General features: G+C 34.8%; 2 protein-coding genes across 3 annotated transcripts; both read right to left on the minus strand.

Moving 5' to 3' along the window:
* Window positions 1-159: 159 nt before the first annotated feature.
* MOS7 (nuclear pore complex protein-like protein) lies at window positions 160-9,875 on the minus strand. The gene is made up of 9 exons (XM_085753447.1): window positions 9,543-9,875; window positions 9,297-9,451; window positions 8,622-8,744; window positions 4,088-4,232; window positions 3,573-3,634; window positions 3,136-3,352; window positions 2,094-3,002; window positions 898-1,147; window positions 160-637 (listed from the first exon to the last, which is right to left on the minus strand). The coding sequence occupies exons 1-9, from the start codon at window positions 9,807-9,809 to the stop codon at window positions 348-350; spliced, it is 2,418 nt and encodes an 805-aa protein (XP_085609573.1). The 5' UTR covers window positions 9,810-9,875; the 3' UTR covers window positions 160-347.
* Window positions 9,876-12,142: 2,267 nt separating this feature from the next.
* LOC146939899 (uncharacterized) lies at window positions 12,143-15,214 on the minus strand. Of its 2 annotated transcripts, XM_085753450.1 has the most exons (5): window positions 14,713-15,214; window positions 14,351-14,619; window positions 13,613-13,715; window positions 12,486-12,683; window positions 12,143-12,386 (listed from the first exon to the last, which is right to left on the minus strand). In XM_085753450.1, exons 1-3 carry the CDS (start codon window positions 15,026-15,028, stop codon window positions 13,698-13,700), a joined length of 603 nt encoding a protein of 200 aa, XP_085609576.1. In that variant the 5' UTR covers window positions 15,029-15,214; the 3' UTR covers window positions 12,143-12,386; window positions 12,486-12,683; window positions 13,613-13,697. The 2 variants fall into 2 exon arrangements, with proteins under 2 accessions (XP_085609576.1, XP_085609575.1); XM_085753449.1 differs by lacking the exon at window positions 13,613-13,715.
* Between the last annotated feature and the right edge of the window lie 1,989 nt (window positions 15,215-17,203).

Genomic DNA, 17,203 nt, shown 5'->3' on the forward strand with positions numbered 1-17,203 from the left:
TTGTTTTGGCAGTTGTAGCCTTCAAGGAGCCAATTGATAAGCATGTGTACAATGTGCCCGTTCCATTTCAAAAATAATTGCCAAGGCATCTTGGAATTTCTTCTCTGATGTTGACAATTGAGAAGGAATTTAACTACAAATACAATACAACATACAAACTTTGCAACCTCTTTTCCTTTTGACATTGACATGAAGCTATTTATAATGTAAATAACAACTACAGTTCCCACTTCTCTTTTCGTGAAACACTCAAACTTCAATGAGGTACATTAGGGTGACAAAAATGGTAAGACTACAAACAAAAGGAGATTAATTCAGAACCACACCGGTGCTACAGATCATAAATACTAACAGTTCTTAAGCCTAGGCAGACTTGATTCGCCGCTGATTTTTTCTGTGTTATTCAATGAGGACTCAACAATCTTAACTTTCTTTGAATTTTCAATATTTACAAGTGAAAGTTTTTCAAGCGCAGATTTGAGTATGGATATCTGATCATCCCCAGCACTAATTTTCTTCCCTGATATTTTATTTTGTTGCTGACTAGCTTTCGAAGCATGCATGTACCTTCTCAGCCTTGCACTTACCGCCTCAACAGAAGAATGCAAAGCATCCAACTCAACTTCCTTGAAGTGGTCTGGGAAAAAATAAGGGTGTGATCAAGTACTTCTAAAAAACTTTTTAGATAGAAATTTCAATGTGATAATGCAGAGAGCCAAAGACAGTAATGGATTATAGGTGAGGAAAAAGAGAGACCGGACTTATCAAGGTCCGGGAGGAGTTCATGTGAAAAGCATATGAGTAGTGCAAATCATTAAATGATAAAAGTGTTTAAAAAAATTCAATATTTTATTACAGTCGGACAGATACTAAAGTAAGGGATCAAGCAACCATTACCAAGTTCAGACTTAAACTGTCGCTCTGCTTTGGACAATGGTTTTTTGTGAGCACCAGGTAAGTTCCTTAAATGCTGTAAGCGCTCTTCCAAAGAATTGTGCATTTGAATTGCACGATCAACTCTTTTCTGTAACATATGCTCTTTCTCCTCAACTTTCAAAAGTTTCTGATGTGCATCACCTAATCGAGTATGTTGGTCATTAATGATTTTCTTCAACTGTGGTGCATGATGCTTGAGTTCCAGGTGCACCTAGTAGGAAAGAATATGCAGTGAAAAGCCAACTGTTATTTTCAAAAGGCAGAACTTTATTCAAATTATGCTTGTATAACACCATTTAGATATAGAACTAATGGATTAAATTTTAATGAATTACGTAATTCACATAATTTGTCAATAATAGAGTGCGTCTAATATGTTCTAAATATTAGACTAATATGTCTCTGAAATCACAAGTCTCTGTGCGTCTAATATGTCCTCATCAAAAGATATTGCACAAGTGATGATCAGTGACTTTTTTTTCATCAAGAACGAAGTTTTTTCCCACTAGGTGTGAGATAGACTACATAATCAATCAATGCTATAAATTTCTACCACATATTGAGTCTAAAGATAGCCTATTTACCTCTAGATCTCTGGTGGTTTGGTCTGTAGTTTTCCTTGGTTTCCCTCTACCTCTAACTATTGGACTATTCTCCATCTAGTCAATCCCCCTTACAGTGCTTCTACAATTCTTCACACATGCCCAAACCCTCCAAAACCATACTCTACCATCATTTGTACATTTGGAACTACCCCAATTTTCTCTCCAAATCTTGTATTTCTAATTTTATCTTGTAATGTGTACCCATTCGTCCACTCTAATGCTCTCATCTCTGCACAACAATATTTAGTCTCTTCTCTCATCAATAAACTTTACCTCATTTGAAAGAAACTATGGCCAATAATGTAAAAACTACAATACGCCTTCTGTACATGCAATACAATAATTACTCTTTTGACCTAAAGATTATTACTTCAAGTTAGGCCAAATCATATTAGAGAAAAAAAAATTGAAATGTCAAATATAACTAGGAGTATATTCATGCAAAAGCAAATAAAATAAGATGGTGACTTCATGGGGCCCAGTTTTAGAAAATATAAATATAGATATGCCAGGTCAGAATGTGAAAAAGCTGGGATGATATTGTAGTCCTACCTTATGTGCATATTCCACGTAAGTTTCATGAAATAGCTTGAAATACTGATGCAATGTTGACCGGCCTTCAATTGAATCAGCTGCAACTGCGCGTAAACTTTGAGAGGCCCAAGGCACAAGTACCTCCTTGGGCCCACTAAGCAGTTCTTTGCTAATTATTGGTTGTATATCTCTCTCATTGGATTGCCCAACTGATTGAATGTTTTTCTTTTCCATATCAATGCTTAACGGAAGCAAGAGGTCCCAAGTTTTCATCTCAAGCACAACACATTCTTGAGAAAGTGTAACAGCTACAATCCAGGAATATCCAAACGAATCTGACAATGACACAAAACCACAAATTGAAGGCTCTGAAGCGGATCCACTCTGGCAAGTATTTAGAACAGGATGCACGGAAGGTGTCCTCATTGTATCATCCTTTCCATTTGTCTGACTTGTAAATGGAAGAAAATGCAACACTATCGAGTCAATCCCTCCATCGTGAAGGGAATATATTCTCTCTGGCATAAGGATGTCAACAAACAATGAAATATTATAACCGCTTTCTGCTCTTCGTGGCAGAGCCAAATCAACAATAGCCAGTCTCAGCAGAGGAGGCGGATTACCCAACCAGGCGTTATGGTCAAGCTTCTCCATGCGGCTGCAGGCAATTGACTCACATATCATAGCAAGGCCAAGAATTTCGTCGCGGGAATCAAGACGAAGACGAGGTGGACTACCAACACTCCAGACAGGTTGGATCTCATCAGCTAGAGCATCTATCTGTAATTGTCCACCACTCCAGGCAATCACCAAGATAGAGTCTTTGCTGACGGAATTGTAGAGAAAACTAACTGCGCGACCCTCACATTCAGCACTACGACCAACTAAATCTTCATTACCACTCTGACCTACTCTTCGCAGAGGTCCCTAGAAAACAAAACCATAAAGAAGTATAGTCATATTACTTAGACATTGCAACTACATACTGTCAAAAGGAATTTTTTTTTCCTATCTATTTATGATGCAGCTGACAAGGGTCTAACTTGGAATATAAGTATACCTGCAAGACCAGAGATGCGTCAAATACAGTATAAGCACGAGCTCTTGAAAAAGATAAGCTGTCTCCTTCAATTTCATGGTTCTGTAACTCAGGAAATGTGGCTTCTAGCCATGAGATTGCATATGTTGCATTACTAGCCGCTACGGAGTTGGTTGACATTAGCCCAAATGTATGTGCGTCATTGTATATTTCTAATAAGGATTCACATTGGAAGAGACTGCGGATGAGCAGAGAAAACAGTCACAAATGTAGAAGTATCAATAAATGGGTAGCATGTGATCAATAGGAAGGAAATAACGGCATGTAACATAAACCCAATGAGCACTACAAATAGCCAAGACATTGATGTAGTATGGCAATCATTCATCAAATAATCGATTCCATGTTATTAATATCAAAGAAGAATGCAGATAGGTAAACTAAGATCAGTAAAATACCTTCCAAATGGAACAACAGGGCAAATTACATAGATAGACCCATCACTGAATGCAACAAAAACCTGTTCAATAGCACAAAAAGAAAAATATGAAAACTGAAAATTTAAGTAGCCAGATACAAATATAATATAAGAATATAATGAAGTTTTTAAACATGAAGATTATTACAACAGAAGTCTTTTTCCACAAGGTGGTAGTCAATTATACACGGACCCAGTGAGGCTACACCATGCCATGCTATCCATGACCAGCGCTCTCAAAAGCTTAGACCATTGCGTGAATGCTCTTAAATGGTTCGTAAACAAATTTCGAAATAACTTCGAAGGCATGATACCCGCATGATCAAAGGTTACAACGCAACAATCTCTTAGACCAAAAAAGGAAAACATGAAAATGTATAACAAACGAAAGGACTGGGTAAAACCAGATAGATCATAAATGTGCATTTCGAAGGGAAAAATGATCAAATGAGAATATACAAAAATTAAGTTAAACAGGATATCCACAGAACTTACACTAAACCTGTCCCACAAGTGGTCTCCCCCAAAAGAAAAACTGACTGGACACATTGACGAGGCATTTCTGGATCTACCAGGCCCTGCAGGCTGTAAATAATATTCTTGCTCTGGTTCCAAAAGATCCACAGCCAGATTGAAAAGCCTGCAGAGACGAGTTTGCAATTAGAGAGAAATGTGAAAACATAAGCCTCGGTCAAATAGCTTCCTATCCAATCAAGAGATGTAAACAAAACAAAAGCAATTGTATATGGAATGTTGGGGACTTGGGGTTTGAACATTTTTGTTTGTTAATGAACATTTTATGCATGAGAAAAACCCAATCAAAGGCCAAAAAATTATATGTTAATATGTCATGATAAAATTTAACTGTTAGATATATGCATAAAGAATCTTTAGCAGTCAGACATATTAGCTAACGGTGGGTGGAATATTATTCAGAATATACTCATATAGAGGGTATGTCAGGTAGTATGTTATCCTCTTATAACATATTAAGACTTCAAATACATGTGTAGGACATTAACTTGAATAATTTTGTCACATATGAAGTATTACATCAAACCGATCTTTCCTTCCTCATATGTGCGGTGTCTCAGGTATTAAATTTCGGCATATCTTAACTCCCTATTTGGACCGTCATATTTTTACTATGAGTTCAGCCCGCTTTATGAGATCATCTCGGCCCATGTAGGAGATTAACTCAGCCTACAGATGAGATTATCTGGGCCCACAAATGAGATTATCTCAGCCACAGATGAGGTCAACTCGGCCACGTTTCCCATGAACCCTGCCATCTCAGCTACGTGCCCTATTCACTCTGCAAATGCATTCCAGAGCTCAGTCTGGGCATTGACTGGGTAGGGGAAACGGTTTCCTACCTAAAGGCTCCCCGCATAATAGGAGAAGAGGTTAAATTCTTGCCTACATAAATAAGTTCTTAGCAAGAGAACGAGGTCTCTCCTTCCCCTATACCATCTCGGATCTGAGTCTTGGCACACTGCCAGACAAGGTCACTCAAAGTTCTTAGCAAGAACATTTGACGCCCACCGTGGGGCCCGGTAAAACTGAACCAAGCCTCAATACTCAGTCAGCAAAATCATCGGAGGAAAGAAACAGGTGTTTGCGTTCCTCTATTTTCTTTCTTTGGTTATCATGATTTAGTTTTAATTGCTTTTTGGATATATGTGTACACAGTTACTATTTCATTTTCCAGTGTTGGTTTAAAGGCTTGTGAATGATTTATACTCGGGTGTTTGTGTTCTTTTATTCTATTCCTATCATTCAATTATGTTTTCGTCTTACTGTTGTCTCTACAAAACCTTTACAACTGTACATTAATAAAAATTAGGCTAAAATATGGTATTGGTCCTTGCAAAATAGGTCAGTTTTGGTTTTAGTCCCTGCAAATTTTTTTTATAGTTTTTGGTCCCTGCAAGAATAGGCTAGTTTTGGTTTTAGTCCCTGCAAAATTTTTTTTTATAGTTTTTGGTGCCTGCAAAATTTTTGTTTTTGGAAATAGTCCCTGACCCCAATTATGTGATGATTTGTCACTTTTGTGCATATGTGCTTACTTAATAAAAAGAATATTATTTTTTATAATTTATATAGCAATAATTATTTTTTAATTAAAAAATAATAATAAAACAGATACAATAATTATTTTTTAATTTATAAAAGTGACAAATCATCACATAACTGGGGTCAGGGGCTATTTCCAAAAACAAAAATTTTTGCAGGGACCAAAAACTATAAAAAAAAATTGCGGGGACTAAAACCAAAACTGGCCTATTTTTACAGGGACCAAAAACTATAAAAAAAAATTGCAGGGACTAAAACCAAAACTGGCCTATTTTGCAGGGACCAATACCATATTTTAGCCTAAAAATTATTATATTTAGTATCACTACTTAATGTCAAACAAGCTTTGCATGAAATGCCAATCACCTTGATTACGTTTAATTCATTGGGAAGAGTGAAACCAAATGATGCTATGTAAATGATGTTATACTGATCTACATACATATAAACCAAAGGAGAACGGCTAAAACTTTATGAAACAATTTAGAAACGAAATAATATGTCCAGTTTTTTAAAACAAAATAAAATCAAGGAACGGTTATTGTAGAAAATGGATCAATGGGATATGCAAAAAAAAATATTTTCTAAATGTGTCCCTCCTTTGTGGAGTATCTACAGCCATCGTGTGCTTCTTGTTTTAACTCTGATGTTGTGTTTACTTTGATGTATTTTTGTGACTTTTTTGGGAAAACCGTTTTCATTCATAAACCAGATATTTTTCCTATTGTTACTCTAGTCTCAGTTGTATGTGTATGAAATGGTTTCATAATTATAGGGGAAGTTACATTAGAATTGAGAATTACCTAACATTCTTAAGTATCACGAAAAATAGGTCAGGTGATCTGATCTGACCACTAATTAGTTTAAATATATACCGACTTACTACTCAATGCCTTTATAACTAACCACAGCATCAAGTTGATCATAGTGCAGGAACTACAAACAGATGACAAGTCAGAATGATCAAATACAGACGAGTTACAACACGAAGAGCCAAGAGCTAATGAATCACCGATAAAAGATGAAAGATATCGAACCTACACCGACTTGACAACTCGGCACCCCCTAAAGGAATTAAAGCTACACTCTACGCTGACGATGGTCATAATATTGTGATTATGTTATGAAATTTTCTATATATCTTACCCCACTTACTACAAGTTCATCCTCTGTGATCTCTATTTTTTCAGGAAAATTTAAGAAAAATGTGTGACAATACAACAAATACAACAAAAATAAACTCCCCTAAATTGGGTTGACTGTCATTTGAGAATGACCTTATGCTCGAATAGGTTTCGCCCCTGTACAAGTGTTACGATGGGTTTCGCTCCCAAAGGAGTGTTCTGCAATCCAATGGGTTCCGCCCCCAAATGAATGCATGTATATAAACAAAATTGCTCGAATAGGGTCAGTCCCTAAACGAGTGTTCCGATGGGTTTCACCCACAAAGGAGCGTTCTTCAATCCAATGTATTCCGTCTCCAAAGGAGTGCATGTATATAAATAAATCGTCAAAACAAGGTTATCTCGGCAGCATAAATTGTCAAAACGAGATCAATTCGGTATTCACCGTACTAAACCCATCAGTGTCTTAAGAGACGAAATTATTTTGCTAAAGCCATCAAGGAAAATTAACTCGGTATCTAAACTACGAGGCTATAGGAGACAGCATGACTTCTCAAATTGTATGTTTCGAATACAATAGGCAAAAATTCTTCTAGCACAACTTTTTAAGCAACTGTGAATAAAGGCAACATAGAGAAACATCAAAAAAAAGTTCATTAATGTGGGTACTGGGTTATTATCTCAGCTTATTGTCTTAAGCACTTCGCCCTTAAAGGCCTCGTGCTTGAGGGCTGTGAACCGTCATAGATATAAAAGCATCTATCTCAGCCCACTCTTCACTATCTCGGCATCACAGCCCGTGATCTCGGAACTCACCCACTACCAAATAACTCCCTCTCTCACTTCTATAAATAAAAGCGTTTAGGGGTCATTTGGAGGAGGGCATTGATTCTACCAAAGACATCTTAGTCCTTGGTCTCAGCATACCGTCGTCGCGCAAGGTACCCCATAAAAGTTCTAGCAAGAATACTCTCAATAAGGTTTTTGAATTTTTTGTAAAAATAATTACCACAAAAGGATTTTGAAAAGGCCCCAATGCTACTAAAACAGGTTGTACAAACTATAAGCCATTGTTTAATGATTTAAGACGAGATCGAAATATCATATCGACGCTGAACATACATCATAACGGTGAACCCAACACAATAAGGCAACCATGAGGAAAAGTAGGCAACAAAAGCAAAGTTCACAAACGAAAGCTCATAAGCCATTACTCCTAAGCATTTCACCTTACATGTTTCATGCTTGGGGGGCTACGGACTGTCATGTTTTTGCCATGACATGAGTTTAGCCCGCTTTATGAGATCATCTCGACCCATGTAGGAGATTAACTCAGCCGACAGATGAGATTATCTAGGCCACGGATGAGGTGAACTCAGCCAGGTTTCCAATGAACCCTACCATCTCGGGGACGTGCCCTATTAACTCAGAAAATGCATTTCAGAGCTTGGTGTGGGCATTGACTGGGTAGGTGAAGCGGTTTCTAGCTACATACTCCCCACATAATAGGAGAAAAGGTTACATTCTTGCCTATATAAATAGTTTCAACTATTCCCCAATGGGACGAAGTCTCTCCTTCCACTAATACCATCTCGGATCTGAGTCTCGGCACACTGACGGACTAAGTCACCCAAAGTTCTTAGCAAGAAAACCATTGCCTCCGAACCTATTCCAACACAATTCCTAGTCAAACATTAATCAACAACACCCAATGAAGTTTGAACAACCAACATCCACGCTTCACACGTCACACCATAGACACACAGTAAATAAACAATATCACACACCAACACTTGCCTAGAAAAAGAATTTTATTATAAAAAGCTTACCTAAAAACTGAGTCAGAAGAAAGGATTCCCAAATGTGTATCACTGTAAGGATGCCATGAGGCTTCCAATACACGAATATCATTGTTTCCAAGAGAATGTGTTTGAGAACCAACACTAATAGTCCTGCAAAAACAAACACCTCAAGAAAATGTAAATACAGCTCTCTAAAATGGTAATGGAAAGTTAATAGTTCCAGCATCAAAATAATTACTCATGACAGCCATTTCATTCGACTAATACAATGCACCTCAAAACTAAACTAGAACAATGTGATAATAATAATTTATTCATTTGTAATAAACAACACTGAAATCACACACACAACGGGTTCGAACCAGGGTGAAGGGTTCCAGACTAGCAATATCAGCATTGCTAGTTGTGTTAGGGCTTACAAACAGATATTAACGAATAACTGAAACATGATTAACTAGAGCAAAATCATAAGAAGCAACTAATGCTTAGCAGAGCAATGATCTTAGAGAAAGCACGAGTGATTTAAACTCTATGTAACACCGAAACTTATGATTGAAGGAATGTCTGGCGCCCGAAATACGTCAGTGTCCAACATTACCACAAGTGATTACCCTGAATTATGTCATTTTCTCAAAATATCATAGGTGTCAGTGTCTATGACTATGTCGTGCCTGTATCGTGCTTCATAGTTTAAGTTTTTACCTGCAAATCAAGTTAACATCATCCTTCTTGGAAGTACGTCCATAGAGATACATAACGCAGAGTCTTTCATTCCCAAAAAGAAGCATCGCAGTTCCATTCCTATTGATAGAGATTCTATTCACCTCAAAATCCAGCGCAATATCCGTTTGCAAAACCTATTCAAATCAATCAACATTCACTTCCATTTCTAATATCCGTTACAAAACCCTAATTTCAAAGCGAAGAATCAGAGAAAGAGAGAAGAACCTTAGAAGGAGAAGCAGCGAGAACGGAAGTAGGATCAGGATCACCGAGGCGAAGAGAAAGACGATGGAGGTGGTTGTTGTTGGAGTCCCAGAAATAGAGACGGTTGGCACCGTCGTAAGCGAGTAGGTTTCGTGAAACGGAGTTGCCGGCGACGGCGTGCGTGGTGGTGGTGGTGAAGAGAGGGTGTTTTGGTAATTGATGCCATTCGAGTTCTTCTTTGGGAGTCGTTGAAGTTGGTGAGTAGCTTGGTTCTACTGTCATCCTCATTGTGAAGTGAATGAAGGTGGTGAAGTTGAACCCTTGCTATGGTGGTGATTGGTGTTTTCTTCCGGTGGGAGACGAATTTTGAGAGCGGCTATTTGTACTAGATCGGAGTTAGGAACCCTTGCTATGGTGGTGATTGGTGAAGTTGAATCCTCATTGTGAAGTGAGTGAATGAAGGATATGAAAATTTTAGAATTGCTCTATGGCCCCCTAATTACTCATGGGCCTCCCAAAATCCTGAATATACCCCTACATATAACGATCGGAGTTGGGTTTTGTAACTTCCGATCACCCGTTTTGAAGCATTTTTGTGTAGATCGGAAGTTACAAGGTTCAAAATTAGATTTACTGGATCGGAAATTTGCACATGATTGTTATTTTTTTCTTTTTATTGGTTAATCAGAAGTTACAAACCGGAAACTAAATTTAGATTCAATCATACATCGAATTTAAAATGTTTATTTCTTTAATCAAACATAACATAAAATTACCATAAACATTTTTTCACATAAACGAACACGTCGATCAAACACAACTAAGAATACAAAACATACAAGTTATAAAAAACAAGTATCAAATAGCGAAATAAATTAAGTATTTATACGCAAAAACTATCCATATTTGGCAAACGATCTGACCAACAATGTTCAGCCTCCACTCTTCTAATAATATTACAAGTAGTGTGATCATTTCCCTTGTTGATGGGATCATGGCTCCCCCATAGTCGACTCTCAACTTCCTCCTTCATAACATGATTCGTTGACATGATCCTTGGTGCATATATCTCCCCACGATTGTGCTTTCTCTCTCATCGCCTTTCACGATTAGTGGCATTATAAACATGGAGTATTGGTTTTAATAATCGTTGTTCAATCCTACAAAGCTTTGACCAAGTTTGAGATCCTTCATACCCCTGTTCTTAGTCAGTAGAGTTGTAAAGAATCGGTTCTCCCTTACTCAACTATCTTAGCCCTCACCTAACCTTCCTTCGACAAAGGGGTTTCATTGCTTAAACCTTAATCGCATAATTGTTGATGTCAGCCAAAATGATAATTATTTTTACGTGTTACCAAAATTGTAAGAAGAAAACTAGAGTTTTTGTGTTTTAGATCTGAAACAAATATATATATTGACCACAACCAATAGTCGGTGAAATAGTGACCACAAAAAGTGTAGATACACTATGGACAAAAAAGAGTGATGGTGCACTATGGACCGCAAAAAACATTGTTGAACTATAAAATTATATTATATACATGTCAAATCATATCTAGTGACGTTACTTCTTCATCTTCACGATACACTTTTCTTAAAATTTTACTTTATATCCACCGATTGTATCACATACCCCCCACAATTCACAAACCCCTCTAATTCCTAAGTTTGCTCATGAAATTTAAATAAAAAATAAAAAATCTTGTGGTGAATAATAATCACATGTCATAGATACCCAATATAAAGATATGTGATATTACAAATTTTAGGTATCAAGTGAGTATACATGTATAAAAATTGAGAGTAATATCCATACTAATTGATCTACTCTACAAAGAGGAATGTGATGGACACTCTCTTTTCAACACTCTCTTTAAATGGAACCCATTTTCAATGTATGAGACCCATTATGATTTAAGCCAATAAATGAATAAATGAGTATTGCGAGCACTACTCACTGTACAAATGTTGCATAAGAGTTACATTAGTGGTTTATGTCATAAGTTATTTGTGTGGTATTCAAAGGGATGCATTAGCTTTAATGGATAAGACCAATTGTTATTGGAGGAGATGTCTCTTTAAATTGAAAGTTAAGAAGTTTTTCATTTCCATCTTCAAAAATGAGTTTTCCTTTTCGTCTCAAGTTCTTTGATTTGAAGGTCGCATCTCTATCTCTCTTGGATGACGGAGTGAACCATCTCGCTTGTAATATCTATATGAGAGGGTGAAGTTCTCTTATCAAGAGAAAAATCTCAGAAACTTAGTTGTGACAAGTTTAAAATTAAAAGATCACATTTTATTCTCTCGCGTAAAAATCACACTTGAATGAATCAATTTATCTCAAAAGACTAAGATTGTTCCCTCCAATAATGTGTTTGTGTGTGTGAGCTGTGACATTGGTTCCCCTTGCTCATTCTTCAAAAGGTAAATACAAATACTATGTGACTCTTGCAACATTTAACTTCAACATAGTTTTTAATCTATTTTTTCTTTAAATTATATAAGATCTTTAACTTGACTCCCAAGAGGTGCTTATTTAGCTTCAATGTAGATTATAAGTCCAAAAAATGCTTAGTGTAGCTATTCATTAATCAATTCATATTTAATTAGGCCTTTGACCATAACCAACAATCCATTCACTTTTATATATACAATAATGTATAAGATATACACGAATCAAAGGGAAAATAAAAATAAAAAATAAGACATAAAAAAACACATAAATCGCCAAAACTAAAGCTATATATACCTATACTATACCTATAACACCAATCAACAATTTTATGTCTCATGGTAGCGGTGAAGTGTAAAACTAGACTATAATCAGTGTTGGGTGTCAAAGAATACCAGCATTCCTTAGGAAACCTGAAATAAAATTAAAAAAGAGTAGCAATTAGATTTTGGTTTCACAAATCACTATTTCAATTTACAACATAAACAATTCATCTCTCAAAAGATAATTACCGTGGCATTCCTCGATGAACATGAGGACTTAATTAATATATGAATAGCTGATGAAGCTGTTAGATGCAAAATCTATACTTTTATATATATATTCCTCTAATCTAATATGTTAGTCCCATAGTGAGTGACTGATCATTTGATTCTCTCTTCTTGTAGAATCTTGGGATACCTCGGATACCCATTTGTGCAAGCTGAAATCTGCAAAGATATCAAAAGTATAACATGGTTAATTTCTTAGTCGCATTCAATATTTTTAGATAAACATATAAATGTGGCATGAAAAGAACATGGGAATAATTTGTTAAGATCTTTATAATTATTAAGTGGGATAAGCCTATTATTAATTGTTGCTTGTGGGCAGCCTCCAACTTGCAGGGTCCCAATTGCGTTGGCAATATTGGCCATTATCTTAAGGCAAAAAATAAAATAATAAGTCTATACAAGATTTAACATTAACACCATATCTTCGCATGTGGCATAAGATCAGTGTAGATGTTTGTAAATTAATATTATGTATAGTCAAAATTTGGTCACCAATTTAGGACGTGTTCCCACTTGCACATATTCTTTGAACAAAAAGTCTTGAATAACAAAGAAAAGATTTACATGTGAGAGTGAGACCAAGTCATGATTTGATCATCCCTCAAAAAAAAAAAAAAAAAAAAAAAAAAAGTCATGATTTGATCAAAATCAGGTGTTTCTAGACAAGAATAGTACTTTATCAAAATTACAAATTTGTATTAATTTTTTTTGGAGGGTAGACTATTTGGAAGAGTAATTCAATGGGAAAAGTTTACTTTTAGACTAGTATATGAATATGATGTGGAATCCAATATCCCCTTATGGCCATGTATTATACATTTATACCCTACCCAACTTAACAACCACCTCATATATGCTGTATTCAAAAGTCAACAAATTAATATGTTGCCAAAGCCGGAAAATTAAATAGGCAATTTGAAATTTGCTTTCAAGCATCCAAGTGGAATTGTCATCAAAGTATTGTCAATACCTTCCAGAAGACAAAGGAAATTCAACCCCTATTTTGCTCTAATATCAATAAGGAAGGAACTTAATGAAGTTTCCTTGATTTTAAATGGTACTTACGATAGGTGGGACCTTGTTACCTCACAAAAATTCCCATTAGTTCCTATCGTGAAAGCCACCATACTCCAAGTCATTAAGCAAACTGGAAACTACTTGGATTTTTCATTAAAAGATTCCTACATTCTAAAAGATGAAATTATCATTTAGATTCTTATATTGTTTTTTAAATGCATTAAGATTCTTATACTGCTATTAATTAATTAAAATTGAAAGTAATATTTATAATTATAAATAATTAACAATTTTTTATCAATAATATATTATGATATATTTCTTAAACATGCTAGTATACTATTTGAAGTTCAAATAAATTATTTTAATATATGAAAAAAATACTAGTAAATTTTAATAATTATCAAAAAATGAGAACTTATTTAAGAAGTTTTTAAAACAAAAACATTTTTGTTTTTACTCTATTAAGACATGCCATAATGTTTATTTTTGACTAAGACATACCAAAATGTTGAAAATATCAATGCTTTTAATATTATAGTATCAATTAAAAGGTTCACGCGGTAAAGTAGTGTCCACATTTGCACACAAATTTACGTTTCAATTTCAAACAAATAGTATATTGATCAAATTTCTTTTGTCTTATATCAAACAAATAGTATATTGATCAAAGCTAAAAAAAAAAAGTAAATATTGAATGAAATATAAGACTTTTTTATCAATTGTAAATCATCAATAATTGAATAATTTGAAAAATTTATGTGAGAAGGCAAGTGGTTGGTAAATGGATTGAAGGGAACACTTACAGATTCAATGTCAATCTTGTAAACCAAAAGCTTTCTTCTCTCTCTACAACTTGTTCTATAGGCCACGACAACATGTCCCACAGCCAACGCACAAGAACACACAAACAAAGCAATTTCCGATCCTCCAACATAGCCACTTCCATTTCCAAACACATAAACAGCTTTAAACGAAACAAATAACAAAGACAAAACAGAACACATCGTTGTTATACACAAATAAGGTCCTCTTGATCGTGAAAGTCTTGGTCCATCACATAAACTATAAACACCTACATCAAAAAAAATAAAACATACCCTTTAATCAAAATCCAAAAGGGTCATTGAAAATAAATAAAAAATTGTAAATTTTTGTTTCTACTTACAGAAAATGATGAAGGATCTTATGATTGAAACGAGGGGTATATCAATGAGAGAGTAACGAAAATCATAGTTGTTGAAATGAGAAGAGAGTGTTGTTAAGGAAAGAGAAACAGGTGAAAGTGTTGAGAGAAGAGCTGAAGGAAGAAGAGCATCAGCAATAACCAATAGAACCGGGGCAGAAAATAGAAGAAGTGAAAGAATCATAGTGATTAAGAAAAACAAAGTTTTCACCACTCTTAATATTCTTTTAGATTTCTCTTCTTTAGATGAAAAACCCATTTCAGCTCCTTTGAATAATAATTTGCTTCCAATTCTCATGATGATGATTTATTATAGGAAAATAAAGAAATAAAGGAAAAACAGCTATATATTGTTGTTGTGTGATTGCTTACAAGGTGAAGGGTTAAGAGGGAGAAGAAAAAGAGAGAAAGAGAGGAAGGTGCAGGCCAAGGTGCAACAAAATTGACTAGAATTGTCTACTCTTTTGAGTGATGACAAATGTTTGAGACTTTATGTTTAGAAGTTTGTATCGGTCATATAGAGGTTGGTTGCCTCCAACTTGGTTGATATATACATTCTCTTTCTAATCCAACGGCAATACCTAAAAGCTTAAAAGACAATTAACTACTATGTTAGTTTTTTTAAAATATTTATTTTATTTGGTGAGGATTATTCTCTATGAAGGTAACATCAATATTGACTTCTAGATCTTTGACACGTATTGTATGCGTTGTTTAATTAATGCTTTATGAGATTATGCACGTCATTTTTTTTTTACATAATAGAGAAGGGCCCCCCAACAAAAACAACTAAAAACTGCTGGGGGAATATATCATCTATCATTGAAGTATTAGACAGTATATATATGATTAGAAATGAAGGATGGGTCATGGGTATGATAAAAAAAATAATAGTAGTGACACTTTAACTATCTAACGAGACACCAAACATTGCTAGAGTGTCTATAATCTGATTTAGTACTATACAAAGGGTGACATTATATAAATACAAAGGGTGTGTATGATAATTGTGGACAAAACTGAAAAGATGTAAATAATTAAGAAAAAAATGCTATTTGCCGATTAAAAAAAAATTAAGAAAAAAATGTGAGACTTGAAGAAAGATAAGAGAAATAAAAGAGATTTGATATATCATTCCGTATATAAAAAACGAAATAGATAAAAATGAAATGTCAATGATTTTTAAAAATATAAGAATACCCTGAATAAATAGCACTCAACAGTGATCAATTAACGACATCTAATTAACAAAATACAAAAAATAAATACATATGTCTTTCATGTTTTAAAGAGATTGCAAAGGGCGGTGGGTCTCACTTTTTTCTCTCTTCTATCTCTTTTCTAAATTAATCACGAGAAGTATTTATTTCTCCCCGAATTTTCTCTTACCCTACTCTCTCTTCTTTATTTCTCTTAAACCAAACACGCCTTAACCAACAAGAAGTAGGGATGAGTTTCATTACATCTTTCGTTTGAAAATTGGGCCACTACCCGTGAGACTTATTCCACTTGAATTCTAGGGAGTCACATACTCCGACTCAACTTAAAACTTAGGAGAATCATAATGTCTTGGAATTTCTTATATGATCAGTTAATGAGATCACAATTTCACAAGTCTCTTATGTAGCCCTCATTCACACACTTTCTAAATTTTTCTCCATAAGATCACTTGTCACACAAGTGTTACAAATCAAGCTCACTCAACTTAAATTTACTATCTTGGGCTGCCAAAAAGAATATGCATCTTGTCAAAATGAGGGATGCTAAATAATTTGTTTAAATCATCCTTGATTATATTGTTCTAGGCTTGTATAGTCTTCAACTAATACCCCAGGTTTGGAGTTAGGTTTTAGTTGATAAACAATTTTGACAAGCACACCAGATGAACAACTTGACACGAGGCGAAACCTGTAATATCTAAATAAGACTCTAATACCTGACGACATGAAGTTCACTTGTGTCAATTAAATGAGTCATGGTTAACCCTATATGCAATCTTCGTTGAATAAGAGCCCGCAACCTCAATATACTAAGTAATCATATCTCTTTTAATTGAGAAAATATAACAATATCGATAATAAAATAATCCATTGGGTTAGGGAGCATATCTTGGATCATCGGTTCATTTCAAGACTTGGAATGGTTATGCAATAAGTCTTTGACAAAGATTTAATCATGTTATCAATAGGCATTTGTTGTTGTATGCTATTAACTTAGGTGTTGTGATTTAATTCGTTTATTAATTTATCTTTTATGTTTTTAACGATGTTGAATATATGATTGTAGTCAATATACTATCTTAATTCGAACGAATATCATTTTTATTTTTGTCAAACAAAAAAAATCCCTCTTTAATGTAATTTTTTTATAAAAAAAAAACATTTAATATATTAAATAAGATAAAATATTTGAGAGCACCCCTTTGCGGCTTTGCCTAAAAAACCTACCATGAGCCACTATTTTTTTGTTGCGC

This window comes from Medicago sativa, chromosome 3 (assembly GCF_051527215.1).
Source record: "Medicago sativa cultivar Bolivia chromosome 3, Bolivia_mono, whole genome shotgun sequence".
Lineage (NCBI taxonomy): Eukaryota > Viridiplantae > Streptophyta > Magnoliopsida > Fabales > Fabaceae > Medicago > Medicago sativa.

What these genes read in the sequence shown, in the direction of transcription:
- MOS7 (XM_085753447.1), bottom strand. Translation starts at nt 9,809, where the DNA reads ATGAGGATGACAGTAGAACCAAGCTACTCACCAACTTCAACGACTCCC. An exon ending in CCTGTTGTTCCATTTGGAAG is followed by an intron (nt 3,353 to 3,572) that starts GTATTTTACTGA and finishes GCTCATCCGCAG; the next exon opens with TCTCTTCCAATGTGAATCCT. An exon ending in ACAGTTTAAGTCTGAACTTG is followed by an intron (nt 638 to 897) that starts GTAATGGTTGCT and finishes ATTTTTTCCCAG; the next exon opens with ACCACTTCAAGGAAGTTGAG.
- LOC146939899 (XM_085753449.1), bottom strand. Translation starts at nt 15,028, where the DNA reads ATGAGAATTGGAAGCAAATTATTATTCAAAGGAGCTGAAATGGGTTTT. An exon ending in AAGATCCTTCATCATTTTCT is followed by an intron (nt 14,620 to 14,712) that starts GTAAGTAGAAAC and finishes TTTTTGATGTAG; the next exon opens with GTGTTTATAGTTTATGTGAT. An exon ending in ACAAGATTGACATTGAATCT is followed by an intron (nt 12,684 to 14,350) that starts GTAAGTGTTCCC and finishes ATATCTTTGCAG; the next exon opens with ATTTCAGCTTGCACAAATGG.